This window comes from Caretta caretta, chromosome 6, assembly GCF_965140235.1.
Source record: "Caretta caretta isolate rCarCar2 chromosome 6, rCarCar1.hap1, whole genome shotgun sequence".
Classification (NCBI taxonomy): Eukaryota; Metazoa; Chordata; order Testudines; family Cheloniidae; genus Caretta; species Caretta caretta.
Genome location: NC_134211.1, coordinates 67,945,941 through 67,973,887, shown reverse-complemented (window position 1 = coordinate 67,973,887; position 27,947 = coordinate 67,945,941). Strand labels below are relative to the sequence as shown.

General features: G+C 42.4%; 2 protein-coding genes across 5 annotated transcripts in view; one reads left to right on the top strand and one right to left on the bottom strand.

The window, feature by feature from the left end:
- Nucleotides 1-11,945, top strand: part of CAPN3 (calpain 3) — a 76,671-nt gene extending 64,726 nt beyond the window's left edge. For both annotated transcript variants that reach the window (XM_048854941.2, XM_075129685.1), the window contains 2 exons: nt 7,069-7,127; nt 9,835-11,945. In XM_048854941.2, the coding sequence (XP_048710898.2) occupies nt 7,069-7,127; nt 9,835-9,861 (86 nt within the window). In that variant the 3' untranslated portion in view covers nt 9,862-11,945. The remainder of the gene's footprint in view (nt 1-7,068; nt 7,128-9,834) is intronic.
- Nucleotides 11,946-13,252: 1,307 nt separating this feature from the next.
- The window catches only part of ZNF106 (zinc finger protein 106), a 78,815-nt gene continuing 64,120 nt past the window's right edge, over nt 13,253-27,947 (bottom strand). For all 3 annotated transcript variants that reach the window (XM_048854921.2, XM_048854922.2, XM_048854923.2), the window contains 5 exons: nt 26,968-27,087; nt 26,115-26,186; nt 24,385-24,456; nt 23,287-23,433; nt 13,253-18,165 (listed from right to left, as the gene is read on the bottom strand). In XM_048854921.2, coding sequence (XP_048710878.2) covers nt 18,109-18,165; nt 23,287-23,433; nt 24,385-24,456; nt 26,115-26,186; nt 26,968-27,087 — 468 coding nt within the window. In that variant the 3' untranslated portion in view covers nt 13,253-18,108. The remainder of the gene's footprint in view (nt 18,166-23,286; nt 23,434-24,384; nt 24,457-26,114; nt 26,187-26,967; nt 27,088-27,947) is intronic.

Sequence of the window (27,947 nt, the reverse complement as noted above, 5' to 3'; positions counted from 1 at the left end):
TGTGGATAACTATCCCACAGTTCCCGCAGTCTCCGCTGCCCATTGGAATTCTGGGTTGAGATCCCAATGCCTGATGGGGCTAAAACATTGTCACGGGTGGTTCTGGGTACATATCGTCAGGCCCCCCTTCCCACCCTCCCTCCGTGAAAGCAAGGGCAGACAATCGTTTTGCGCCTTTTTTCCTGAGTTTCCTGTTCAGACGCCATACCACGGCAAGCATGGAGCCCACTCAGGTAACCGTCACCGTATGTCTCCTGGGTGCTGGCAGACGCGGTACAACATTGCTACACAGTAGCAGCAACCCATTGCCTTGTGGCAGCAGACGGTGCAGTACGACTGGTAGCCGTCCTCGTCGTGTCCGAGGTGCTCCTGGCCATGTCGGCTGGGAGCGCCTGGACAGACATGGGCGCAGGGACTAAATTTGGAGTGACTTGACCAGGTCATTCTCTTTAGTCCTGCAGTCAGTCCTATTGAACCGTCTTATGGTGAGCAGGCAGGCGATACGGATTGCTAGCAGTCATATTGTACCATCTTCTGCCGGGCAGGCAAGAGATGAGGATGGCTAGCAGTCCTACTGTACCATCTTCTGCCGAGCAGCCATGAGATGTGGATGACATGCAGTCCTTCTGCACCGTCTGCTGCCAGCCAAAGATGTAAAAGATAGATGGAGTGGATCAAAACAAGAAATAGACCAGATTTGTTTTGTACTCATTTGCTTCCCCCCTCCCCTGTCTAGGGGACTCATTCCTCTAGGTCACACTGCAGTCACTCACAGAGAAGGTGCAGCGAGGTAAATCTAGCCATGTATCAATCAGAGGCCAGGCTAACCTCCTTGTTCCAATAAGAACAATAATTTAGGTGCACCATTTCTTATTGGAACCCTCCGTGAAGTCCTGCCTGAAATACTCCTTGATGTAAAGCCATCCCCTTTGTTGATTTTAGCTCCCTGAAGCCAACCCTATAAGCCGTGTCGTCAGTCGCCCCTCCCTCATTCAGAGCAACGGCAGACAATCGTTCCGCGCCTTTTTTCTGTGCGGACGCCATACCAAGGCAAGCATGGAAGCCGCTCAGCTCACTTTGGCAATTAGGAGCACATTAAACACCACACGCATTATCCAGCAGTATATGCAGCACCAGAACCTGGCAAAGCGATACCGGGCGAGGAAGCGACGTCAGCGCGGTCACGTGAGTGATCAGGACATGGACACAGATTTCTCTGAAAGCATGGGCCCTGCCAATGCATGCATCATGGTGCTAATGGGGCAGGTTCATGCTGTGGAACGCCGATTCTGGGCTCAGGAAACAAGCACAGACTAGTGGGACCGCATAGTGTTGCAGGTCTGAGACGATTCCCAGTGGCTGCGAAACTTTCGCATGCGTAAGGACACTTTCATGGAACTTTGTGACTTGCTTTCCCCTGCCCTGAGGCGCATGAATACCAAGATGAGAGCAGCCCTCACAGTTGAGAAGTGAGTGGCGATAGCCCTGTGGAAACTTGCAACGCCAGACAGCTACCGGTCAGTTGGGAATCAATTTGGAGTGGGCAAATCTACTGTGGGGGCTGCTGTGATGCAAGTAGCCCACGCAATCAAAGATCTGCTGATATCAAGGGTAGTGACCCTGGGAAATGTGCAGGTCATAGTGGATGGCTTTGCTGCAATGGGATTCCCTAACTGTGGTGGGGCCATAGACGGAACCCATATCCCTATCTTGGCACCAGAGCACCAAGCCGCCGAGTACATAAACCGCAAGGGGTACTTTTCTATAGTGCTGCAAGCTCTGGTGGATCACAAGGGACGTTTCACCAACATCAACGTGGGATGGCCGGGAAAGGTACATGACGCTCGCATCTTCAGGAACTCTGGTCTGTTTCAAAAGCTGCAGGAAGGGACTTTATTCCCAGACCAGAAAATAACTGTTGGGGATGTTGAAATGCCTATATGTATCCTTGGGGACCCAGCCTACCCCTTAATGCCATGGCTCATGAAGCCGTACACAGGCAGCCTGGACAGTAGTCAGGAGCTGTTCAACTACAGGCTGAGCAAGTGCAGAATGGTGGTAGAATGTGCATTTGGATGTTTAAAGGCGCGCTGGCGCAGTTTACTGACTCGCTTAGACCTCAGCGAAACCAATATTCCCACTGTTATTACTGCTTGCTGTGTGCTCCACAATATCTGTGAGAGTAAGGGGGAGACGTTTATGGCGGGGTGAGAGGTTGAGGCAAATCACCTGGTTGCTGGTTACGCACAGCCAGACACCAGGGCGGTTAGAAGAGCACAGGAGGGCGTGGTACGCATCAGAGAAGCTTTGAAAACCAGTTTCATGACTGGCCAGGCTACGGTGTGAAAGTTCTGTTTGTTTCTCCTTGATGAAACCCCCCGCCCCGTGGTTCACTCTACTTCCCTGTAAGCTAACCACAATCCCCTCCTCCCTCCGATCACCGCTTGCAGAGGCAATCAAGTCATTGTTGCTTCACATTCATGCATTCTTTATTCATTCATCACACAAATAGGGGGATGACTACCAAGGTAGCCCAGGAGGGGTGGTGGAGGAGGGAGGGGTGGTGGAGGAGGGAAGGAAAATGCCACACAGCACTTTAAAAGTTTACAACTTTAAAATTTATTGAATGCCAGCCTTCTTTTTTTTTTGGGCAATCCTCTGTGGCGGAGTGGCTGGTTGGCCGGTGGCCCCCCCACCGCATTCTTGGGCGTCTGGGTGTGGAGGCTATGGAACTTGGGGAGGAGGGCGGTTGGTTACACAGGGGCTGTGGTGGCAGTCTGTGCTCCAGCTGCCTTTGCTGCAGCTCAACCATACACTGGAGCATACTGGTTTGGTCCTCCAGCAGCCTCAGCATTGAATCCTGCCTCCTCTCATCACGCTGCCGCCACATTTGAGCTTCAGCCCTGTCTTCAGCCCGCCACCTCTCCTCCCGGTCATTTTGTGCTTTCCTGCACTCTGACATTATTTGCCTCCACGCATTCGTCTGTGCTCTGTCAGTGTGGGAGGACAGCATGAGCTCGGAGAACATTTCATCGCGAGTGCGTTTTTTTTTCTTTCTAAGCTTCACTAGCCTCTGGGAAGGAGAAGATCCTGTGATCATTGAAACACATGCAGCTGGTGGAGAAAAAAAAGGGACAGCGGTATTTAAAAAGACATTTTATAAAACAGTGGCTACACTCTTTCAGGGTAAACTTGCTGTTAACATTACATACATAGCACATGTGCTTTCGTTACAAGGTCGCATTTTGCCTCCCCCCACCGCGTGGCTACCCCCTCAACCCTCCCCCCTCCCTGTGGCTAACAGCGGGAAACATTTCTGTTTAGCCACAGGCAAACAGCCCAGCAGGAATGGGCTCCTCTGAGTGTCCCCTGAAGAAAAGCACTCTATTTCAACCAGGTGACCATGAATTATATCTCACTCTCCTGAGGATAACACAGAGAGATAAAGAACGGATGTTGTTTAAACGCCAGCAAACATACACTGAAATGCTTTGTTGTACAATGATTCCCAAGTACATGTTACTGGCCTGGAGTGGTAAAGTGTCCTACCATGAAGGACGCAATAAGGCTGCCCTCCCCAGAAACCTTTTGCAAAGGCTTTGGGAGTACATCCAGGAGAGCCGCGAATGCCAGGGCAAAGTAATCCTTTCACATGCTTGCTTTTAAACCATGTATAGTATTTTAAAAAGGTACACTCACCGGAGGTCCCTTCTCCGCCTGCTGGGTCCAGGAGGCAGCCTTGGGTGGGTTCGGGGGGTACTGGCTCCAGGTCCAGGGTGAGAAACAGTTCCTGGGTGTCGGGAAAACCGGTTTCTCCGCTTGCTTGCTGTGAGCTATCTACAACCTCCTCATCTTCTTCGTCCCCAAAACCTGCTTCCATATTGCCTCCATCTCCATTGAAGGAGTCAAACAACACGGCTGGGGTAGTGGTGGCTGAACCCCCTAAAATGGCATGCAGCTCATCATAGAAGCGGCACGTTTGGGGCTCTGACCCGGAGTGGCCGTTCGCCTCTCTGGTTTTCTGGTAGGCTTGCCTCAGCTCCTTCAGTTTCACGCGGCACTGCTTCGGGCCCCTGTTATGGCCTCTGTCCTTCATGCCCTGGGAGATTTTGACAAAGGTTTTGGCATTTCGAAAACTGGAACGGAGTTCTGATAGCACGGATTCCTCTCCCCATACAGCGATCAGATCCCGTACCTCCCGTTCGGTCCATGCTGGAGCTCGTTTGCGATTGTGGGACTCCATCATGGTCACCTCTGCTGATGAGCTCTGCATGGTCACCTGCAGCTTGCCACGCTGGCCAAACAGGAAATGAGATTCAAAAGTTCGCGGTTCTTTTCCTGTCTACCTGGCCAGTGCATCTGAGTTGAGAGTGCTGTCCAGAGTGGTCACAATGGAGCACTCTGGGATAGCTCCCGGAGGCCAATACCATTGAATTGTACCCCAAATTCGAGCCGGCAAGGCCGATTTAAGCGCTAATCCACTTGTCAGGGGTGGAGTAAGGAAATCGATTTTAAGAGCCCTTTAAGTCGAAATAAAGGGCTTCATCGTGTGGACGGGTGCAGGTTTACATTGATTTAATGCTGCTAAATTCGACCTAAAGTCCTAGTGTAGACCAGGGCTGCGGGGTTGGAGCAAATGCAGTTGTATCGTAGAGCTTGGCTGTAGAAAATGGATCATGTGGTGTGGTCTGGGTGAAAGCTGGAGGCATGTAGGTAGGAATAGCGGTCAGTAGGTTTCCGGTATAGGGCGGTGTTTATGTGACCATCGCTTATTAGCACCGTAGTGTCCAGGAAGTGGATCTTTTGTGTGGACTGGTCCAGGCTGAGGTTGATGGTGGGATGGAAATTGTTGAAATCATGGTGGAATTCCTCAAGGGATTCTTTTCCATGGGTCCAGATGATGATGATGTCATCAATGTAGCGCAAGTAGAGTAGGGGCATTAGGGGACGAGAGCTGAGGAAGTATTGTTCTAAGTCAGCCATAAAAATGTTGGCATACTGTGGGGCCATGCAGGTACCCATAGCAGTGCTGCTGATTTGAAGGTATACATTGTCCCCAAATGTGAAATAGTTATGGGTGAGGACAAAGTCACAAAAGTTCAGCCACCAGGTTTGTCGTGACATTACTGGGGATACTGTTCCTGACGGCTTGTAGTCCATCTTTGTGTGGAATGTTGGTGTAGAGGGCTTCTACATCCATAGTGGCCAGGATGGTGTTTTCAGAAAGATCACCAATGGATTGTAGTTTCCACAGGAAGTCAGTAGTGTCTCGAAGATAGCTGGGAGTGTTGGTAGTGTAGGGCCTGAGGAGGGAGTCTACATAGCCAGACAGTCCTGCTGTCAGGGTCAATGCCTGAGATGATGGGGCGTCCAGGATTTCCAGGTTTATGGATCTTGGGTAGCAGATAGAATACCTCAGGCCGGGGTTCCAGTGGTGTGTCTGTGTGGATTTGTTCTTGTGCTTTTTCAGGGAGTTTCTTGAGCAAAGGCTGTAGTTTCTTTTGGTAACCCTCAGTGGGATCGGAGGGTTATGGCTTGTAGAAAGTGGTGTTGGAGAGTTGCCCAGCAGCCTCTTGTTCATATTCCGACCTATTCATGATGATGACAGCACCTTCTTTGTCAGCCTTTTTGATTATGATGTCAGAGTTGTTTCTGAGGCTGTGGATGGCATTGTGTTCTGTACGGCTGAGGTTATGGGGCAAGCGATGCTGCTTTTCCACAATTTCAGCCTGTGCACGTCGGCGGAAGCACTCTATGTAGAAGTCCAGTCTGTTGTTTCGACCTTCAGGAGGAGTCCACCCAGAATCCTTCTTTTTGTAGTCTTGGTAGGAAGGTCTCTGTGGGTTAGTATGCTGTTCAGACGTGTGTTGGAAATATTCCTTGAGTCGGAGACGTCAAAAATAGGATTCTAGGTCACCACAGAACTGTATCATGTTCGTGGGGGTGGAGGGGCAGAAGGAGAGGCTCCGAAATAGGACAGATTCTTCTGCTGGGCTAAGAGTATAGTTGGATAGATTAACAATATTGCTAGGTGGGTTAAGGGAACCATTGTTGTGGCCCCTTGTGACATGTAGTAGTTTAGATAGTTTAGTGTGCTTCTCTACAAAAGAAAAAGGAAAGTGTGTGTTGTAAATGGCTTGTCTAGTTTTTGTAAAGTCCAGCCACGAGGAAGTTTGTGTGGAAGGTTGGTTTTTTATGAGAGTATCCATTTTTGAGAGCTCATTCTTAATCTTTCCCTGTTTGCTGTAGAGGATGTTGATCAGGTGATTCCGCAGTTTCTTTGAGAGCGTGTGGCACAAGCTGTCAGCATAGTCTGTGTGGTATGTAGATTGTAATGGATTTTTTACCTTCAGTCCTTTTGGTATGATGTCCATCTGTTTGCATTTGGAAAGGAAGATGATGTCTGTCTGTATCTGTATGAGTTTTTTCATGAAGTTGATAGATTTCCACTCCATACGGCTAAATTCAGTGCCTTACATAATGACAGGTTTCAGAGTAGCAGCCTTGTTAGTCTGTATTCGCAAACAGAAGAGGAGTACTTGTGGCACCTTAGAGACTAACCAATTTATTTGAGCATAAGCTTTCGTGAGCTACAGCTCACTTCATCGGATGCATTAGCTCATGAAAGCTTATGCTCAAATAAATTGGTTAGTCTCTAAGGTGCCACAAGTTCTCCTTTTCTTTTTGTGAATACAGATTAACACGTCTGCTACTCTGAAACCTGTCACCTTAAATGATCACTCTGGTTACAGTGTGTATGGTAACACCCATTGTTTCATGTTCTCTATGTATATAAATCTGCCAACTGTATTTTCCACTGAATGCACCCGATGAAGTGAGCTGTAGCTCACGAAAGCTTGTGCTCTAAAAGAAAATAAGTAACTGTGCCTTGTTGACTACAGCTGAGGAACAACAAAGCAGGGACACTTAACAAGCCCAGTAGCTGAATAACTATCAGCACAATTCTATACAACAGATTGGGACTGTAGTTGGTTTGTTATACACAGGATGGTCTTCACTTTGTCCATAGTAATTGTATGTACTTTGTATTGATTTATCTTTCCTTAGGGGCATTCCACGCCTTTGATAAAGATGGAGATGGTATCATTAAACTCAACGTCTTGGAGGTAAATAATTTTACTCAGGTATTTTTCTTGGGTTACGGTCAGGTTGATCAATTTTGTTCTTACTCTTTGTCACCCTTACGCTTAAGGGAGTCTTGTCAGAGTTAAGCTAACATTACTGTCTAAATGGTAAGATAAGAGACTCCATAACGTCTGCTCGAGAGTTTGCTACTGCTATCAATTTTATTTGGAAGATGCTCAGATACACAGTGACGTATGGCAATATAAAACCATTTGATGGATAAGCTAAATTAGACAATCAGATTGCAACCCAAATCTCTTACAATTTGTCATTTAAAGTGCATCCAAGAACTTTAGAAATTTATGAAACAATTTAAAACTAAAAACACCATTTAAAATATTTTGGACAATAATCTCCTACTCCTACCCTAAGGTAGTGCCTCTCCCTAGTTCTCAAATAAGCCCTCACCTTTATGGCATGTGTACTTTTAAAAAGTTCAGCTGACAGGCTCGGTGTTCCATAGTTTAATATGTGTCCGCTGTCTTAAATGACTTGGAGAGAAAATGGAAATATATCCAAGGAACAAGGAAGGGTGAGAAAGGTGGCTAAACCTGCAATGTTTATCACCTTACATCTCAGGTGAGGCTTATTGTACTATGGTTACAAAGCTCTGATATATCTTTTTACAGTGTATACCCTGGAGTGGAGGCAAAATGAAAGGTTAGACCCTATCAAGGATTTAACTAGATACAGAAGAAAAAAATGTGGCAGAGAAACTTTGCCTATGACAGCTCTTCTTCATCTAAGTGTATACATTTAAACAGCCTTAAGGTTTATTTTAGCCCAGGACAGTTAACTGTTAGTTTCACACCACCTTTATGTAGAGTAGGTCAAAAAAAGTTATAGTGCAGTTACTCTAAGGACTTTTAAGAGCCTGCCTGAAAGCATGGTTTCAGTTTAAGCTTCTGGCTTGAAACACACAGACTCCCAATAATTACTGTCTCAGATGGTGGCAGGGTGAATTTAGCCCTTCATCCTTTAATGGTATGTAAAGTGACGTCCATGCGTTCTTACTCCATGCAAGTCATTTGGGTAAGATTAAAAAAAAAAAAAATAGGGATCCACTGAGACTTTGCATTAAGAGAGGTGTGTGAGCAAGTAGCATGGGACAAAATTCAGACCATTGCCACTGCCCACAATGCTGCATAACATAGTGAGCGTTCCTATTGGGTACCGGGAACCAGGAGGGCACAAGTCTGCCCATTGCTAAAAGACCCTTCTCCTGCCTTAGGGGAGGATCCACAAGGTCTAGGAACTCAAGTAATTATGGGGGACAACCAAAAATGTAACTGGGCAAGTGTGAAGGCCAAAGGGTCAAACAAAGGGAATCGAAGCGGGACACCGAGCGGAGAACCCTGGACAGCGCCCACTGCTCCTTGAAGGTGTCAAGGGAGCCAGCGGACGCTGCCCAGAGGAACTCCGCCCGGACGCATGAACGGAGGGAGGACTGGAAATAGGCCCCACAGTCGGAAAGAACCTCCTTAGCCAACATCCTCTGCATGGTGATGTAGTGAGTGTTAGCAGGCGGCTATCCTCCAGCTCCAGGAATGGCTGCATTTCAGTGGCTCCAGCTGTCTTCTATACCTTTTATGAATTATTTTGGGGTTGAAAGCTGCTACCTACCTATAAATATATCCCATTTACACTACTTCATTTTATAACCCTGTTTTTGATTTAAATTGTGAGGGGAAGGAGGTGGGGGATGCACTCTATTCTTGGTTTTGGAAGTCACCAGCATACTGTGTGCCAACTGTAATCTCTCATTCCCAGTCTTGATATCACCATAGAACCATCTAAAATGCATTTGTCTTCCTCTCTTTTGGGTTCCTGGGGAGACAGATGGGCCTAGTGGGGATCAGAAACTGCTATGTGATGAGGGTCCAGCCAAATGGGCCAGATATAAGCATGATTCTCTAGGGCATGGGCCTAAATCTAGTCCCACTATTATTTGGAATTCATGTATTTATGAGCCCTTCTAGAAGTGGTTGCTATCACAGGGCATGTTTAGGGGAAGGAGTCAGGCTCCAAAGAATGCTCTCCTCACCTCAAATTGGCATTTTTGGGAGGGGGTGGTGGTGGTGTGAGTTACCAAATCCCTGTCCACACTGCTAGAAATTCAGCTGTTGTCAGGGAGCCAGAAAACCAGTTAACTCCTTTGCCTTCCCATCTGTGCATTTACATCACAAAATTCTTGTTGCAGTTCCATATAAGCAGCTGGCCTTGGGAACACCACATGGGGGAAAAGCAGCCAGTCCCAAAGGAACAGCAGATATGTGGATAAAAAGTGAAAGGACGGGGGCTACTTCAACTATGTGTAATGATGAACTATCTGAACATTATTAGATGGCTGGCTAGTGGGGCAGAGTCAGGAGAGGGCCATACCCATGAAAGGGCAATTGCTGAGAGTGAATCTTGGTGTGGAGAGGAACTAGGCTATAATCACCACCAACCACAAGAGAGATTCTGCAGACCATGCCAAAGTCATAATCATCGAAATTCTTATTTTAAAATGTGGGGGTATCTCTGAGCAGTTTCATGTTACAGTTCATAGAAACAAGACCTGGCAGTAACTGAAGAATCATCAGTTCTGAGTTTTGTTGCGTGACTGATGAGAATGGCAATGGTCTACTGTTCTCCAGTCACGTTGAAATCACTTCTGTTGCTACTTAACTTTCACTCTTCTTTCAGTGGCTGCAGCTCACCATGTATGCTTAAATCAACCTGGCCTCCCTTTCCTTGTGCATGAACGCTGTCCACAACGCTCAGGACTTCTGTTGGAAGCAACCAGCCACGTTTACCTCAGAATATGAAGGACTTCCCAACACAGCTGCCTCCCCTGCTAGGAGCCAAAGAGCAAAGAACAATGGTTACCTAAGGCAACTTGCACGTTCCAATGCTGAACTCGAAGAAGGCACAATATAAAAATAGGTGGCCATACCCTTTAGCAAAGTGACTGGAGCTCGCTACCTAAAAACTAATATATTAATGCCCCCCTGGTATTTTAGTTTTGCAACAAAGGTTTAACTTAAAAATGCTGACCTTTGGTCATCAATGGCATGGTAAGGTTACCCTCAGTCACTCCCCACACAATGCACATGCCTTTCCAATACTACACTGGCATAGGGAAAATATTTTCCCTACCTCTCCATAGCTATAATTCCAAATCAACAGTTAGTCCTTATGCAGGACGACAGCTGTAGCTAAACTGTGACTCATAGGCACCACTGCCATCTTCTCACTCTTCAGTTCCTCTGTTCTAATTCTGGTTTCAGTATTGCTAGGGCTGCTTCTTTACAACAGTGTACTCAACCATAAATCACACTCATCCTGCTTTTTTTCATGTGCTGAACCATCTAGTATTTTTCATATCATGTCTCAGTGGGCCAGTGTTGATGTTGTACAAGAACATAAGTAATGAAGACATTATGGATATGTCTACAATGCAATAGAATGTGAATAAATAAATGTTTTCTTAACATGGACGATCTACATGGATTAAAACAGCAGTGAAGACACTGCCGTGTGGCTTTTAACTTGAGCTGGCAGCTCAAATTCAAGGCAGTGGGGTAGCCTGGGGCTCAACTCCAGCTGCTAACCTGAGTTAAAAGGTGCATTGCTGTGTCTTCACTGCTATTTTAACCCATGTAGATAATCTAGGTTAACACCACAGTCTCCCTGCCCCCCCCCTTTTTTTTTGGAAGCGTAGATGTACCTTGTGTGAAAACAAGACAATTAAATGAGGCACCAACAAAATATGGAGTTTAACTCCCCTCCATTTTCAATGGGAACTGAGTGACTAACTCCCTTAATCTCTTCTGAAAATCTCACCTGTAAATACCTTGTGATTTATGACTAAGATGCCTTACGACTCTCTAGAACAGACACACCCTTCTACTCCACAAACAAGGGAGTACTTCCTGTTATTTTACACATTGCCCCATTGTGTACCATTGTATTATTTTAAACCCTTCCTCAACAGCCTGAGATAACGCTATCAGTGGAACTGAGTCCAGCAACTAATTGCAAGTTTGCCTAGCTCCCATTTCACATGGAAACTGCACCCTTCAGCTTTTAAGCTTACAAAACTGCACTTTAATTCAAGCAACTTCTGGTCTTTTACAGTCTCAACGTTGTTTTTACAAAAGTCAGTCTGTGAATGTAGGTTTTATCTGACATACTAGTATTAATCTAGAACTCTACAGTATCAACCGTTTGTTCCTCATACCGGCCTAGAGCATTAGCTTTGGATCTGTACTACAGTTTATAAAGCAGCCTTAGTCTTAGCACTGAGTTGTCAGATGGAAAGGAGCTTCCATGATTTGAAACTCTTTTAAAAAGGGCAATTCGTCAATTACTTAGCATCAACTTACTCTGTTGTCTTGAGGTGTGTCCCCCACCGCCCCCCATTTGCATTGGCTTGTGGGTTTAAGTTAAACAGAGAGAAAAAGCAAGCTTATCAGAAACCTCAAACTCCTTTCTCCAAAGAGATGAAAGGCCAAAAACATTAGGATTAGCTATGTGCATAGCTACTACTGGAATCAGCTAAGTGGGAGGCTTCTGTGATTGACAGTATGCCCAAGATGGAGATTTAAAAAGAGAAACTACTTCTTTGCAACCCTAAAACCCACTTTTACCGTTTGTTGATCTTGGAAGGTGACTCCAAGTCCATTTATAAAGTAAGAGGTTCCGAGGTGTCTTCATTAAATGTGACTATTTTGGGAAAAAAAAATTTGGTGCAGTTCAGTTCTAAAAGAGTTCTAACTTATGCACTCTAATAAATACTTGTGCTTGTGGTTTGATTCGTTGTCTTTTTTGCAGGAATGAAGAGGCAAAATGAAAGACTGGAAAGTGCTTAATTATGCTGTACACAGGATGCCTTGAGGCTACTTATATGACAAACATATTGGGTTTTTATATTGATTTCCCTCTGACTTAAAGGCATCTGTAAATTAACCCTTTAAAGTCAACATATAAAGTCTCCAGAACACATAGATGGAGCAAAACAAGACATTAGGCTTTGTCATGATTACAGTGTCTGTTTATGTGATGTGGTATCAGTATTCATGAACAAATCATGAACTCTTGGATACAGCAGAACAGAGCCACCAGAACATTTTAATAGAATTAGCCCAAAAATTTGGTGTGCATTCAACCATGGCAGAGGTTCCGGGGGGAGGGGGGGGGGGGAGGGGAGAGGGGGAGAGAATGTTAAGCTTCTGATATTCTCAGACACTGAAAAATATTTTAAGTTATGGAAATAATACTGAGATGTGCCATGCAAGCAATTTACTCCCTTAGAATTACTCCCAAGAAGAAATTAGAGACTCTAAATAACTTGATATTAAGCCAGGCATGTTTCAGGCAGTCACACTCCTTATTGCGCCACATGCTGCCTTGATATAGCAGGATTCTCAAAATAATAGTGCCACAATATGCAAGAGCAGAAAGAGGTGCATGTTGGAGGAATGTGTGTTAGTCCAACTTCCAATTTAGGGGCTTCTGGAGATCAGTCTGATTTTTATGGGCATGAATGATTTCTCCACATCATTCAGCCAAATACACCTCTACCATGGCATTCAAAGACTGGTTTGTTTGGGTCTTTTTGATGCAGTTTCCACGCAATGCAGTTAGTCTCATTTAAGTTTGTTTTTCATGCTTCTAAATGACAAATGATTGCTTCTCAGGGTCTGAATTTTACCATTCAGCGCCACTGGAAAAAAATATGTAGGTGCCTATCTAGTTACAAACCTAACTTTAGGTACCCAGGTTTGAAAATGTTGGCCTTTATGTTCAAACTGCTGTAAGAACATTTACGAATCCTCACCATCCACATGAGGTACTTCAATATTAGAGAAAGGTTAAGTAACTTGCCTAAGGTGACATGGCAACTCTAGCAAGGCAGGCCAGAACACAAGGGTATCTGGATTCCAGTCCAGTGGTCAGTCCACAGCCTTTAATTCCCAATTGGAAGCAGACATGAATGTTACACTTTCTGCTCATTCCATATGAGAGTTATCACAGTGGATAGATTAAATCATTCTAAATTATCCAGTGAAGGAATTAAATTCCATTCAGAATGAAGAATTAAGCTGACAGACAGAACATCTTAGTATAAAGAACTTTTATTTTTTCTTTTCTTTTGGTTTTGCTTATAAAGTTCCATTAATATGTTCACAGCTTTGCACCAAAATGAAAGAGGAAAGGCCAAGTCATTCTGTGCACATGATCCACACAGCTTTACTTATGAAATACTTAAAAGCCACATTGGTTTATCCCACTTTCATTCTTCCAAAGATTTGGTTTAACATTTGTAACAAAATGAAGTTGGAGAAGCTGGCAGGCACATATTAAAAAAAACACTTTACCTACACAGTTTGCTCTTTATTTTTACTAATAAATATTTTACAAACAATAACAAACAATTTCAATAATCTTTCTTGCATATTCTACAATTTGGGACTATCTAGAGAATCTCCAGGTAATAGTACCATACGTACCTGAAAACATCTGAAATTTCATCTTGTATTTGTGTTTAGTTACAAAAGGGAAGTCATCCTGTCATGACCACATATTTATCCACAGGAATCCAGTGTTTGCTAGAACTTGATTTGCATTTATGTTTCGTTGTTGTTCTTTGTTTATTTTGATCCAGTAGTGTTGCAGTGTGAAGGTCTGCAAATATGCACAGAAAACCTTGCAGCCAAACTTGTGGTGTTTAACAACAGGCTTTGACAAAGAATTCCATTTATCATCTTATATTTTGACCACGCATTTTTGAAGTCTGCATTCTAAACACTTGTCACAAGAAAGCAAACAGAAGCTGGGGTATTTAATGCATTTTTCTATCGATGAATTGAAAAGATTTTATTTTGCCATGGGTGGAAAAATCCCCCATTACCTCCAAAATGGCCCTTGCTGACCACAGCTCAGTAATTAAGGCATCTTGGGGGGTGGAGGTGAGAAACACTAAACCATCAACTAGCTACCATTTCTTCCATTAAAGCCCTGCGACTGGGAGGGGAAAAGATGACTGAAAAGCAATAACATTGATAATCTACCAACCAACTCAATTGCTGTTTTCTGAGAACAAAGAAGTTGTAATCTGGGATATAGCTAGAACATAACACTTTTTAGAGCTACTCCATTTATTCCCTCCTTCTTGTGATTGGAGGTGGAATAGGCAAATGTGGAATTCCCAGATTCGTCTTTTTTTTAATTTTATTTTTTTTTAAAAAGAGATATACAATGGAAAGATTTCCTGAAAGATTATCTTCTGTGATACATAAGATATTTCCGATGTTACCATAACATGATCATGTTCTGAGCACTTACACCCACTAAACATGGTCATGGCATAAGCAAAATATCAGTATTGTTGGGCGGGGGGGGGGGGGCGAAAGGGGGGTGTTGAGAGAAGGGAAATGGTACTATGCACTCCAGCAAGACCATCATATTTTAGTTATACACCATACACAGCCCTTAGCCAATATATATGAAAAAATAAAGCCCCACTTTCCTCTAGTTACTTTATTTTTTAACTCTTTCCTTTCAAGAAAAGCCAAATAAAAACAGTCTTGAACACTGCTTCAGATGTGTAGTGTTGCTTTCCTAGAGAGATCTACTCCTTCCTTTGAGTGGAGGGATGCCAGATGTCAGACTCCTGTGTGGGTTGGGGGGGGACGGACCAAATTTGCCTAATAAACCCAGATTTTAAATTTAAAGCCCTAATGAAAAATTAATTTACCAACTACTGTCCCTACAATTTTCTTAGTGCCTAGAAGAACGAAGTGGTCATTACATTCAATCCGCCCAGATTTCCAGTTGAACAGGTAGGAAAGTAGATAATACAGATGGACCCAAAACTGAACCCCATATCCAAATACCCCTCAACTTTGGGAAAGTTCAGATCTTCATGATAGCTTTGTGGCTTAGGGCTCTCTCATGGAAATTTGCTGTGATGCAGCAAAATGGTGTAACCTTTTTCTCTGAACCCCATACAGACAATTTATGAATGTGCTGCTAAAACTTTTTTAAAGCTTATCCACCTATATAATTTCCCCTGACCACCACTAATTCTAATATTTAAATCAACATCTGTTTTTGTAAGCTACCAAACAGGCACCCAGATGGGAACCACAGTTAGTGCTCTCTTTCTGGCATAATAGAAGGCTACATTTCATCAATTCCAATTACATTGGGAGGATAGTTTAAAAAGGTTAACCAAAGAAAAGATTTAAGACGTCTTGAAATGAACTAAAAAAAAAAAAAAAAAAAAAAAGAGTTGGAAAGCTTTGTTCACTCTCATCCAACTAAAATTAAAAAAAAAAGAACCCCCTCTCCCCCCGCACACACATCCTTATAAGTAGTCAGGAACACAAATGAAAAGTGTGAGAACTGCATGCCTTGCAACACTTAATATAGTGAAAAAACATTCACACATTCTTGTGAACAGTCATTGACAGTCTCCCAACATATTAAAGAAATTGGGAAAAAATGCAAAGTACCACATGGAAAAGTAACAAAATGCATGCACACACCAGTCCTCAGAATGGTACAAACACTGCACTCCACAAGCCTGTCCTTAATACACATGGCTCTGTACCTTCACTTCAAATCACATTCTGCTACGAATATCCTAAAAAATTCAGTTTCTTCCACACCTTTGCATGCCCCCTTCCTATTGTGTGAAAGTCAGTGATTTAGGAGGTGCTTTGTAAGCCTTCCACACCCTTGTGTTTTAAGATTTTCACCAATCTGAACTGCTTTCACTGTGAAAGGAGTTGCCAAAAAATCCCACTGCACGCACACAAAAATTACACTGCTCAGAGAGCTCCTTGAATTAGACTGGCACTTAAAGTACTCCATCCATAGGCCACAGCAAAAACATCAAGGCCCCCTGTGCAATTCTCTGCTTTTCTTTGGAGAAGTCTTTTCACAAAGGAAAAACTTATCAATACATTAAGAACCTATTTCTTTACAAGTCTTTGAACCATGAGGACTCCTACAGCTCAGGAAATAAAGTGAGCACTTTATTCCATTGCTAAAGTTAAAGAGACAAGAAAAATATTGATTTTGTGTAACTACAGAGATTTTTCACCCCTCTGTCAGACAACATAAAAGGATGATCTTCAGAGATTCAATAAAGTGAAGTCTTTGATTTAGTAGCAGGACAGAGTATGTGGCGGGCTTTCCTCAATCAATTCGGTGGACAAAAAAGGTTTCTCCGTCACCAAAAAGCAAGGCTATAACATTACATTAATCTGCATTAGGAATATTTAAGCCTTGACCTCAGTAACTGAAGAGACACCAGATGAAACTCTGAGCATATTCAACCTCTTTGAATATGCTCAGGTTCTGGACTTGCCTATGAAAAAAGCAGTTTCTGCCACTAGGTTTCTTTTTGCCTTCTTTGCACATCTAGTGAGAACTCTTACTTTCCTGTAATGAGCTGGTATTATTAAAAGGGAGGGAAGATCACCCTTTGCTACCTTCACTTAGTCTCATGACCTAGAAGGTATTGGGGTGGGAGGGGGCAGGGAGAGACCAATCCCACAAACAGCCTTTTCTATTTTGCAGTTCCTGCTGGACAAATGAGATTTCAGTCCTCCTCAGGAATAAGTAAGGAGCAAATCAGACCACTAGAAACAACAAGCATGGCCTTCCCTCTATGGCAGTTTGCAGTATCTTAAAAGCATTCGTAGAATGAAGTCTTCTACAGATGATACGCACTTGGTACCCTCAGCTTCTGCTTGAGATCCTTGGACTCTAAAATCCTCCTCCACACCCAGCAGCTCTCTTTGTTGCACGCTTCCATGATAAACTCCAGTGATTGCAAAGCTGATGCAAATAAAGTCAGTTTACACTTGCAACAGAGCAACACCAAAATGGCGGCGTTCAGACGCGTGGCGCCTGTGCGTCTGCTCAGTAAACTGACTTTCCATGAAAAGACAGGATTGCAGTGCCAGTCAACAAAATTCTATGCAAGATCTCAACTGAAGTAAGTTATGAAATCTGCCAAAATAAATTACCAAAAATCAGGAATCCAGCTCTGGTGTTGTATCAAGACAGTAGTGGTTGTCAAAATGCAAAATACAAAGCTGGCATTATTCTCTGTACAGTCTTGCACTAAGGTCTCTAGTCTTTTAATTTGTTAGAGATCACGAAGTGGGCGTATGAAGGAAGAAGTCAGGCTGCTTTGCGGCTGGAACACCTCTCAAAAAAAGCATCTGCCCTCATCACAAATCTCCTTCGAGACTGTAGTGTGCAGGACAGTGAAATCCTGTGAAGTCACTGTGCATTTTACCAATCAGAGCAACCTTTACAGAAAGAATATTCAAAACGTCAAAGCATAAATTGCAGTTAACATTAAAAAAAGGAACCACTTCATTCTAGTTTCCCATTAAAATACTATAAAGTTTTCTGAGGACAGCCAAAATTTGCAATGGAAATTCAGTGATAACTCTCTGTGGAACTTGTGTCCTTGTTGTTAGAAATATTTTATTAAAATTGGCTAAAAAATGAAAGTATGTGTGGGATTTGCATACAACATGAAACAGTTGAACACTACTCGCCTTGGTTAAAACCCTGCACATTTGAAGGTGAGTTAATGAACGCTGGCACCTAGTTTTATCTCAGTCAGAGTATCCCTCTGAATGCCCAATCTTAGATGCACAGAATGCACTTCTTCAAATGGGCAGACAAGAGGGGATGCTCATAGTGTCTTCTGATGAATAAAAACTGGACAAAAAACTGGACACAGTTTGGTCTGAGTGTTAATGGGCCGCTCCCATTTCTACAGAGTTGCATGGCACATGCAGTCTCTGTAAAAGAGAGTTAGGCCCCACTCCCTTTTTCCACTCCAAGGAGGAAAAGGAGGAGGAAAGAGGACAGGGCAAGAGGAGAATGATGTATGGAATAGTTCTGATGTATAAAATTACTTCCCAATATGGGAGGTGAAAAGCTTCATGAGTCGATTCTGCTGTCATCCTTGGCATGTCTTTCAATGTGTCCTGCAGCATCCTGGAGGGAGAGGAACAGAGAACAAGTCATTAAAGAACTAGTGCAAAGGGTTCTAGAAGCCCCAGTGCACAGCATTCTGAACACATTAAGAAATCACTGGCTTGCAGAAGACATTAACACCCTATAATCCATATCAAGGTGCCTAGCAAGCAAGACATGAATATGTACAATATAAAGCATCCCATCTCCAACACAATTCAAATCAAGAAAAAAAAAACAAGCTCCCATCCCAGAAAGGATGCATTTCTTTTAAGATCGCCAGAGTCAGTGCTTTAGGATACCATTTATAGCACTGAAGAGGTACAGCCTCATTTCTCAGTTTGAATAGAGTTTTCTTAAATCTGTGCAACACCCAATGCTATAGCTGGGATTCAATTTGCCACTGCAGGCCAGTTTCCCTGGATCTTCAGGAGTGTCTCTCTCATGAATGGCAACTCATAAGAGCTCTCTCATGATAACAGCAGGTCTCAGAAACTGATCCTAAAGTCCTCCTCACCCCTCTTTTTTTTTTTTTAAATAAACCAAACAGGACCATTTGCAGCTATAACTTATTTTATAAACCAAGAAAGGGCAAGGGAAAAAGGAAAGGCAACTGCACTTTTGTCATAAATATAAAGGGAAGGGTAAACCCCTTTAAAATCCCTCCTGGCCAGAGGAAAAATCCTCTCACCTGTAAAGGGTTAAGAAGCTAAAGGTAACCTCGCTGGCACCTGACCAAACGGACCAATGAAGAGACAAGATACTTTCAAAAGCTGAGAGGAGGGAGAGAAACAAAGGGTTTGTGTCTGTTGGTATGCTGCTTTTGCTGGGGATAGAACAGGAATGGAGTCTTAGAACTTTTAGTAAGTAATCTAGCTAGGTATGCGTTAGATTTTGATTTCTTTAAATGGCTGAGAAAAGAATTGTGCTGAATAGAATGACTATTTCTGTCTGTGTGTCTTTTTTGTAACTTAAGGTTTTGCCTAGAGGGATTCTCTATGTTTTGAATCTAATTACCCTGTAAGGTACCTACCATCCTGATTTTACAGGGGTGATTCCTTTACTCCTATTTACTTCTATTTCTATTAAAAGTCTTCTTGTAAGAAAACTGAATGCTTTTTCATTGTTCTCAGATCCAAGGGTTTGGGTTTGTGGTCACCTATGCAAATTGGTGAGGATTTTTACCAAACCTTTCCCAGGAAGTGGGGTGCAAGGGTTGGGAAGGTTTTGGGGGGAAAGACGTGTCCAAACTACGTTTCCCAGTAAACCCAGTTAGAGTTTGGTGGTGGCAGTGGTTATTCCAAGGACAAAGGATAAAATTAATCTGTACCTTGGGGAAGTTTTAACCTAAGCTGGTAAAAGTAAGCTTAGGAGGTTTTCATGCAGGTCCCCACATCTGTACCCTAGAGTTCAGAGTGGGGGAGGAACCTTGACAACTTTAAACATAGTTGTTGCTAATTGGCTTCAATCGCTTCCTCTGTTCACACTGGATCAAAACACCCTGATCAAGAGAACTATGGTAGAACAGCATTATAAAATCCAGGGGGTGTTTATAGAAAACTTAACGAGTAAGGTTCTCAGATAATCCCTGTCCATACTATTTAGGGGGAAATTAATAGAATGCTGCGAGCAACTGCTAATTTAAACTTAATTGTAACTATCACAATTCTGACTACAGTCACCAGCGGGAATGGAAGTGTCTAGTTATATACTGTAGGGATCAGCTTTGTCTTATTTATCATCTTCCCTGGGATTCTATATTGAGGGAGAAGGTCACTTGCTAGGCACTGTATAAATATAACTCGGGGGGGATTCTGCGCCCCTGCGGGGATGCAGAATTCATATGGCTCACATTTTTCTGTGCTCCCTGTGCAGAAAAATGCAAAAAAAATCTGCCAGGCGACGCGCGCCTCTTCCCCAGCAGCATGTCTGTTCCAGTGTGCCTGGAGCAGCCACAGAGACCGGGGCGGGGGACTGGGTATGCATGCCTGCGTGATCAGCATCGGAGGTGGGGCTGGGCATACGTGCATGTCAATGAGAGAGAGAGAGAGAGAGAGACAGACAGACACTGTCTCTCCCTTGCTACTGCAGCTCACTGGTGTGGAAGGGTAAGGCTTTTTATTATGCATGAGGCAGGCTAGAGGCACAAATGTAGCAGTACTGCCTGAGTTAACGGATTCATTCTTTGATGCACTAGCCGCCTGACTGTGTACTTAGTAACATTGTTAAAGTTGCTGTGGATGGTTAATTGATCTCATTCTCTGAGGCAGAAATGTAGCAGTCTGACTGTTAAGGTTATATGTTGTTAATGTTGCTATTATTAGTTAACTGTTCCCATTCTCAGTCATTTCCCCTAGGAGCATAAAACCTGTGAAAGTTTTAGGTTCCCTACATAGCCAGATTTCAGAGTAGCAGCTGTGTTAGTCTGTATCCGCAAAAAAGAAAAGGAGGACTTGTGGCACCTTAGAGACTAACAAATTTATCTGAGCATAAGCTTTCGTGAGCTACAGCTCACAAACTGTAGCTCACGAAAGCTTATGCTCAGATAAATTTGTTAGTCTCTAAGGTGCCACAAGTCCTCCTTTTCTTTTTACATAGCCAGAGTGATGTAAAGGAGCCTTATTATAAATGACAGTAAAGGGAACCTGCTAAGAAGATCTATGTGCTTTTTCACTTTTTTCCTGTGCCAAAGTGGCACAATGGGGTTAGATTTACAGCTCAGGATTTGTTTTACTTATCCATTTAAAAAAAAAAAAAGGACTGAGGGCAAATAAAACATTTACCTAACAGTCAATAAAAGGTCAGGACAATCAGAACGAAGCACTTCCCAAAGTACCCAGCCAAGTCCAAGACAATGACTAGAAAAACTGTATGACTTTCATGTGTGGAAGTCTGAGCAATTTAAAATGACATTCTACTTTTTTTTGTTGCTGTTTGGCGTTCTGTAATGTAATTTAAATGAAAATCCAGGATTATAACTGGAATGCAGGGTATTAGTTACCAAGTGTCTGTAACTTAACTTTCATGTGTTTAGGAAATGCTGAATAGTTATTGTGATTTTTCTGTATTGTAGTTTAAATAAATTACCAAAACAATTGAAACTGGTGTGATTATATTGCATTATTTTGACATATAAAGTATGCAGAATTTCACAGAATTTTTATTTTTTGGCGCAGAATCCCCCCAGGAGTAAAAATATGTAGGAGACATGATTCCAGCCCCAAAGAGCTTATAGTAGAATTAAAGATGCAACAAGGGAACATAAACAGTAGGTGGGAATGGGGGAAGAAGAACAGTGGAGGGAGAATGAGGGTAATTGGTAAGATCACGTGATTACAAATACTAGTTACATGCACAACTTGATAGCCATGAATAAGGCTAGGCGTTTGTCACGGAGGTCATGGATTCTGTGACTTCTGCAGTGGCCTGTGAGGTTGGCCTAGGAGCTGCCAGTTGCACTGGCCATTGCTGGGGCAGTCTTGGGCCCTTCGACCCCCAGCAGCAGGAGTTTAGGTGTGTGTGGGGGCTCAAGGCTCCCCGGAAGGGGGACAGGAACTCCCCTCTGTCAGCTCCTAGCTCTTTGTGCTGCCCCCGCAGCTCCCATTGGCTGCGGTTCCCAGCCAATGGAAGATGCAGAACAAGGGTTTAGGGAAGAGCAAAAGCAGCAGGTGGAGCTAGGAGCTGGAGCCCGCTGCATCCCAGGAGCCCGCTAGGGAAGCTGTCCCAGTCCCACCACCCCCCGCCTCCTCCCCCGCACAGCGCGTCACCCCCCCCACCCCCCAAGCATCCACAGCATCCCTGTCCCATTCCCCAGCACCCGCAGCGTGCGGCCCCCCCCCCCCCCCATTTTAGTCAGGGGTATATAGTAAAAGTCATGGACAGATCACAGGCCGTAAATTTTTGTTAACTGCGTGTTACCTGTCCATGACTTTTACTAAAAATACCCATGACTAAAACATAGCCTTACCATGAATACTTTTAGAGGCCAATTCCCTTCCCTTTTCTGAAGTATAAAATATAAAAAGTACATCAGTAATCTCAAAGGACGTCCAGCTATTATCAGTTTTCATACAACTAATTTGCGTTACATTCTGCCACCCCTGCTCATGTTGAATGGTATGCAGTTCAGTGAATAATCCCATCCTAAAAAAAAAGAAGTGAGGAAGGTGGTAAAGTCTGGCCCTCTGATTATATATTCCTTCTCATCTTCAAACTACAGTTTAATCTAGAATTTTTGAGATTTGCTCCTGGTGGGCTGTTTTTACTGTATATAGATTTTAGAAGATCAATGAAAGACTTCAGTTCTGCTTTTCAGTCCTCAAACAAACCTCTCTTCATTGTTACTTTTTATAGCATTCAACAAACAGGCAGCAGACTCTAACAGCTTAAAGTGCCTAGAATCAAAATGGTTTTATTGCTAAGCATGGCAGATCTTCCTTTATACTTTAATCCAGGTAACATCAGGCTCTCATACTCCCTTTTTCTCATTCTGTCCAATGAAAACCACAGTTCTCCCAGCTGTGCTAACACCAACTCAGAAATCTCTTTGCATCATCTATATTTAATTTGTTCAACAAAACCAGCCACGTTCGTTTTAGGTCTGTTCAAAGAAGGAATGCTTCCCAAAAGTTGAGAAAAAACAACATCCAGGAAAAAAATATTATTTTCTACTTAAAAGATGCAAATCATGGAATAAAAACTCAGTTAAAAAGGCAACAGTTAAGTTTTTCTTTACAAAGCCAATTTCCATTCCTCAGCACAAGCACAGTGGCTTCTTTAATGTTTGGAAAATGCCAACCACATTGTAGGCACTATTGACAACAAATTGTGTGTCTTATTTTACACCGTTTCAAAATGACCAGGTGTCTCAGAATAGACTAAGGCTGCACTGGGAATTGTATATTGAGGGTCAAGTCCTGCTGAACTTACTTATATAAATATTTTTACTGAATTCAATTAAACTATCTGCATGACTGAGGCTAGCAGGATTTGACCATTAGTAGGGTTCTACATGGAAAATAAGGAAGTCCAAATTATGGTAACATAGTCTGTACTTTATATTGAAGATTCTATCATCCTGTATACTTTCTTACTCCGCTTTTCACCAGACCACCATGCAAATCCAATTTCTTCATCACATACCTGCTTGGAACCTTTCCTGGAAGTGAAGAAGGCATCGCAGTTCTTCCAGCGACATTTTAGGGTCTGAAAATGTGGATTGGTGTGATCTGTCAGCAAGTGTTGTTTCAGGTGGTCCACAACTCCAAATATCAGTGAACATCCATGCCACTGGTGGGAGAGTGTATCGTAATAAGCCGTGGGGGCGAGGTGAGGGAGGAGGGGAAGAGAAAGAAGTGAGATAATGCTTTCATCCCTGCTGCCCAATAATATTCCACCAAAAAGAGTTTCTCTCACACACTGCCTCCACACTTCATCCTTCCTCATATCAAACTACTGAGCCCATGTCTCCAAACTGCTTCGGGAGGTTGTGGAAGCTTCTTAACTGGAGGTTTTCAAAAGGAGGGTGAATGGTTTAGCCGCAACAACATCTTGGCAGGGGTTTAGATGAGATGACTCTTGCTGTCCCTTCGAACATTATGATTCTATGATTCCATTAGCACCAGTTTTAGGGAGGAGTGAAATTTGGTGCAACAGTAGCATAAGGCCCTGTGTTGTCTTTTCTAGTTAAGCTAAGTCTAGAACAAATGGGCTCTCAATGGAGCTTTACAGCCATTAAACTTTCCAGCACGAAAATTCATCGGAAACAACATCATTGTGCAGCTGGAAATATCTAGTGGGCCAGAAAAACAGGAGGTAAGAGGTTTTTATTTTTAAAGAAAAAAAGATTTTGATGCAAGACTAATATTAGTGCAACTGTTTCTGTGCACAGTGGGTGCAGTAAAAGCTTTTTGTTTCAGAAGTTGGCACGTGCCACACACTCAGCTTGAAACAGGCAATATAAGAGAAAGATTTTTAAAAACAATCACTTATCTACCTCAAAACAGAGCACCTGCCATCTACTACAGGGTTCCTGGCAAGGCAGCTGCTCCCAGAGGTTAAACTATTTTCACAGTGGAGCTTAAAAGATGTGTGACTGGCTAAACGGAAAGGGTGCTCTAAAAAAATCATGAAAATGAATCTGTTCCATCCCTTGATTTCTGTCCAGACACAGGAGATTGGTCTAGAAACTATAATAAAGAAGGATAAAGAACTGAAAACTAGAAATGCTTTGTTCCTTACCCAGCAACGGTAATTCTGCATCAGGTTAAGCCGCACAGCTTGGATGCTGCCATCGTAGCACCCAGTGTAGATCTGTGAAGAAAAAATTATGAAAGAGAAAAAAATAATAAAGATGTGTTTTTAAAGAAATAACAGGCAAAAAGATCAAGTATGAAACATATGAAGTGGAAAGCCTATGCACTTAAGGCTTCCAATTTTGAAACACTTCTTAGATCCAAAATTTAAGATTTAAAAATAGTTATTTGAACAGTCATTGAAAGAGTTTTGATTCAGAAACTCTGCTGCACCCCTGAAACACATAGAGAACCAGAATGAGAAATTAACTCGCCTATTTCCATATACAAACTAAATGCAAAACATTTTTTTTTTTTTTTTGCTGTTTGTAGTGTAAATTAGATTGTAAAAACCCTTTCAATTTTAGTAGTCTTATTAACAGGTAAATTAAAAAAAATATTCTTCAACCTGACAGAGTCCCTTAAAGACATTTCCAGGACTTGGTCTGTAAATGGTCTGTATCTAACTGGTTTACAGACCATCTAGAAGTATGCGGTTCCTGAGCTCTAATAAACAACAGTAAACTGATGTCTAATGGTTCAATTTGTAGTGTTGGAGAAATACAAAGCTAACAGATAGCTGATAAGAAATAACGTGTCAGTTTATTTCCACTATCAGAAGATACTAATTATCTATCTGCTGCAGGGAAGGGACTATACCCTAGTGTTCAAACAGATACAGAAGAGTGAGAGAATGTCCATTGTATAGTACACTTCACTGACTGCTGATCTGAAGCTTCACTTGTGTCTAGATGCCTAAAGCACCTCAGAAATATGGTACAGCATAAATCTTGGACTACAATCACATAGCTTGGGCACAGTTAAATCTCAACTTCAGCCCCATGAGAAGCGGGGCTCAGAAAAAAAAAATGCATTTCCCATAGTGCACTGGTTCCCAGTTTTCCTACACTTCACTCTTTTATTACAAATTTGAAAATCAGAAATATTAAGCACTTCCCATTTTAACTCTCATTTTATCAAAGTTCAGGAACAAGTTTTCAACTGCACATTCACAAGAGTTTTTAAAGGTGTCCAGCTTAAGCAGGCAAGTACTCAGATCTTTGTGTATACTATAAACCCTAACCTGCATGTGCATCATGGTATTTGTATACCTAAGTCAGTTAAAAAATGTTCATGCACTTCACATGTGTTAATTTGAAAGTATGGTCCTGAAAATTGGAAATAGTAGGACTTCACTCAGTCAAACCAAGTCTAGTCATATAGCTGCTAGAGAAAATGCCGGAAACAGGACAGACACACTTAAAGTATTAAAACCCTCAGTAATTCTTGAACTGTTCTGATTATAGTAACGATGCACACTATGAAGATGAAATTAATGCCTTATGTCTGGCTGATAGAGAGCTATAGTCATGAAATTATGTTACAATATTAGCAATCCAACAGCTCAATTTTGCCAACACAATATAGCATATGAACGACTTTCCAGAATTGCTACATTACTGTATTTAGCTGGTATATAAACAGCTTTTCTTTATTATTCATTAATTATTATTATTCTTTTGACTACCATTTTAAATGGTCCTCTCTCTAGCAGAATAAGGGAAGTTAAAATAATTAAATCATCTACCAGTGATATCAATAAAATCTGAAATCAACACTATCATCAGCTAACAAACAAGACTTTCTATTTTAGATCAATGAAAGGAGGAGAGTTACCATGCTCTTATGAATAGTCATACACATGATCATATCTGTGTGTCCTCCATAGACTTGCAAACGGTCATGAGACTTGGGAAGAAAAGAAAATGAAACATCAGGCATTTAATAGTATGACATTTTGCAGGCATTTTTTATTGGCTTGCATAATCAACAGTGACTTTTTAAGAGTTAGGAGCACTGACTATTACACGAGACTACATTTTTAAAGTCCTCGTGGGTGCCATGTTGTACTGTGTGCTATTAATTTCTTAATTAATGGCAAGGATCCCACCATTTCCCCCTCAGTCTATTCTTTCAGGCCTTTTTTTTTTTTTTTTACTCCCTTCAGAGCCTGTCAACACCACTAATCAGCTGGAGGGATTCTTCAGCAATAAAAAGCATTTGTTCTTCAGGGGCTGAGAATATTGCCTCACTGGTCCTCCCAAGTCAACATGCAAGAAACACTGAGAATCCACCCACTGTTTTCTGCATGAGAGTACTGACTACTAGGGAGTGGCCATTAAGGTGATTCAGTTTACAGGGACAGACTACATGCCACTCAGCCTTTCAAAGAACAGAAAACTAATTGTCCAGAATCATTTGAAAAAAACACTTCAGTTTCTTCTACAATTAAAATGAGTGCAACCAGAGAACCAGTCTGGCTCATGCAAGTGATTATCTGTTGAATTATTTTAAAACCCCACAGCAAATTGGTCAAGGAGAAGGTTGAGAATTTTAAGTGGTAGAAGAGGGAGGGGCTGGAAACTAGGAAGTAAAGATTATTAATATGGTATTTTGCTCTGGAGCTTCTGAAATGTACAAAAAAATAGAATAGATAAGTTCTATTCCTGGACATCATTTATTTTCTTACCTGTAGCTCATAAACACGGACAAATTTATCCAAGCAAGCAGTCACCATCACCTTCCCTAGGATGTTCACAACAGTTACTGCATGATTATGGCCTTTATAGATTCGTACCAGCTCTCCTGTCTGTGTCAAGACAAGGAAGAAAGAACACCCATTAAATCATGAAAACAGATGCAAACAGCAAGTCTGCAGGTTTCTCATTGAAATAATAGTTTTATTATTCATTATGTTACAGAACTGCCTAGGGGCTAACAAAGAACAAGGCCCCATTGTATATAGCACCATACAAATCATAAGACAAATACCCTATCCCAAAGAGCTTACAATCTAAATAGATAAGGCAGGAAAACGGATACAACATACAAGCAGAGTAATAGTGTTCAACATCATGTTAGTGCCATGATTATTTTTATTTATCGGTTGTTACTTTGTTACTTGTTACTTTGTTTTTTTGTTTTTTTACAATGGAGGGAATTTGCCAAAAGGAAAAACAAAAGAAGGGCAGGGGAGACATGATGAACAGCCATTCACCCTAGGAGAAAGAACGTTCAGTGTGGAAACTGCAGAAAGCAGTGTGATGACCTTAGCAGCATCTGACACTCTCTGGTCAAACTGCTTCTACAACTGCTCTGCTGGCTTCAGTCTCAGGCCAACTCCTCCCTGCAGTTTCTTTTCCCACAGCCACATGTTGTTGTTGTCTGTATTGTTGACATACTTGTTGACGGGTATTTTGAAATAAATTACCAAAATAATTGAAACTGGAGTGATTATATTGTGTTATAATGACAAATAAAATATGCAGAATTTTAAAATACTGTGCGTAGAATTTTTAGGTGCAGAATTCCCCGAGTAGGCAGCCATATGGGTCCTACTGCCCCCAAATGAGGGTCTCTCCTTCTCCGCTCTGGGTCCAAGGGATTCTGAAGGAAGGGATAGTCTCCATCTTTCTCCTGTCCCTCCCAGCAGTACCTATTTAAACTGCC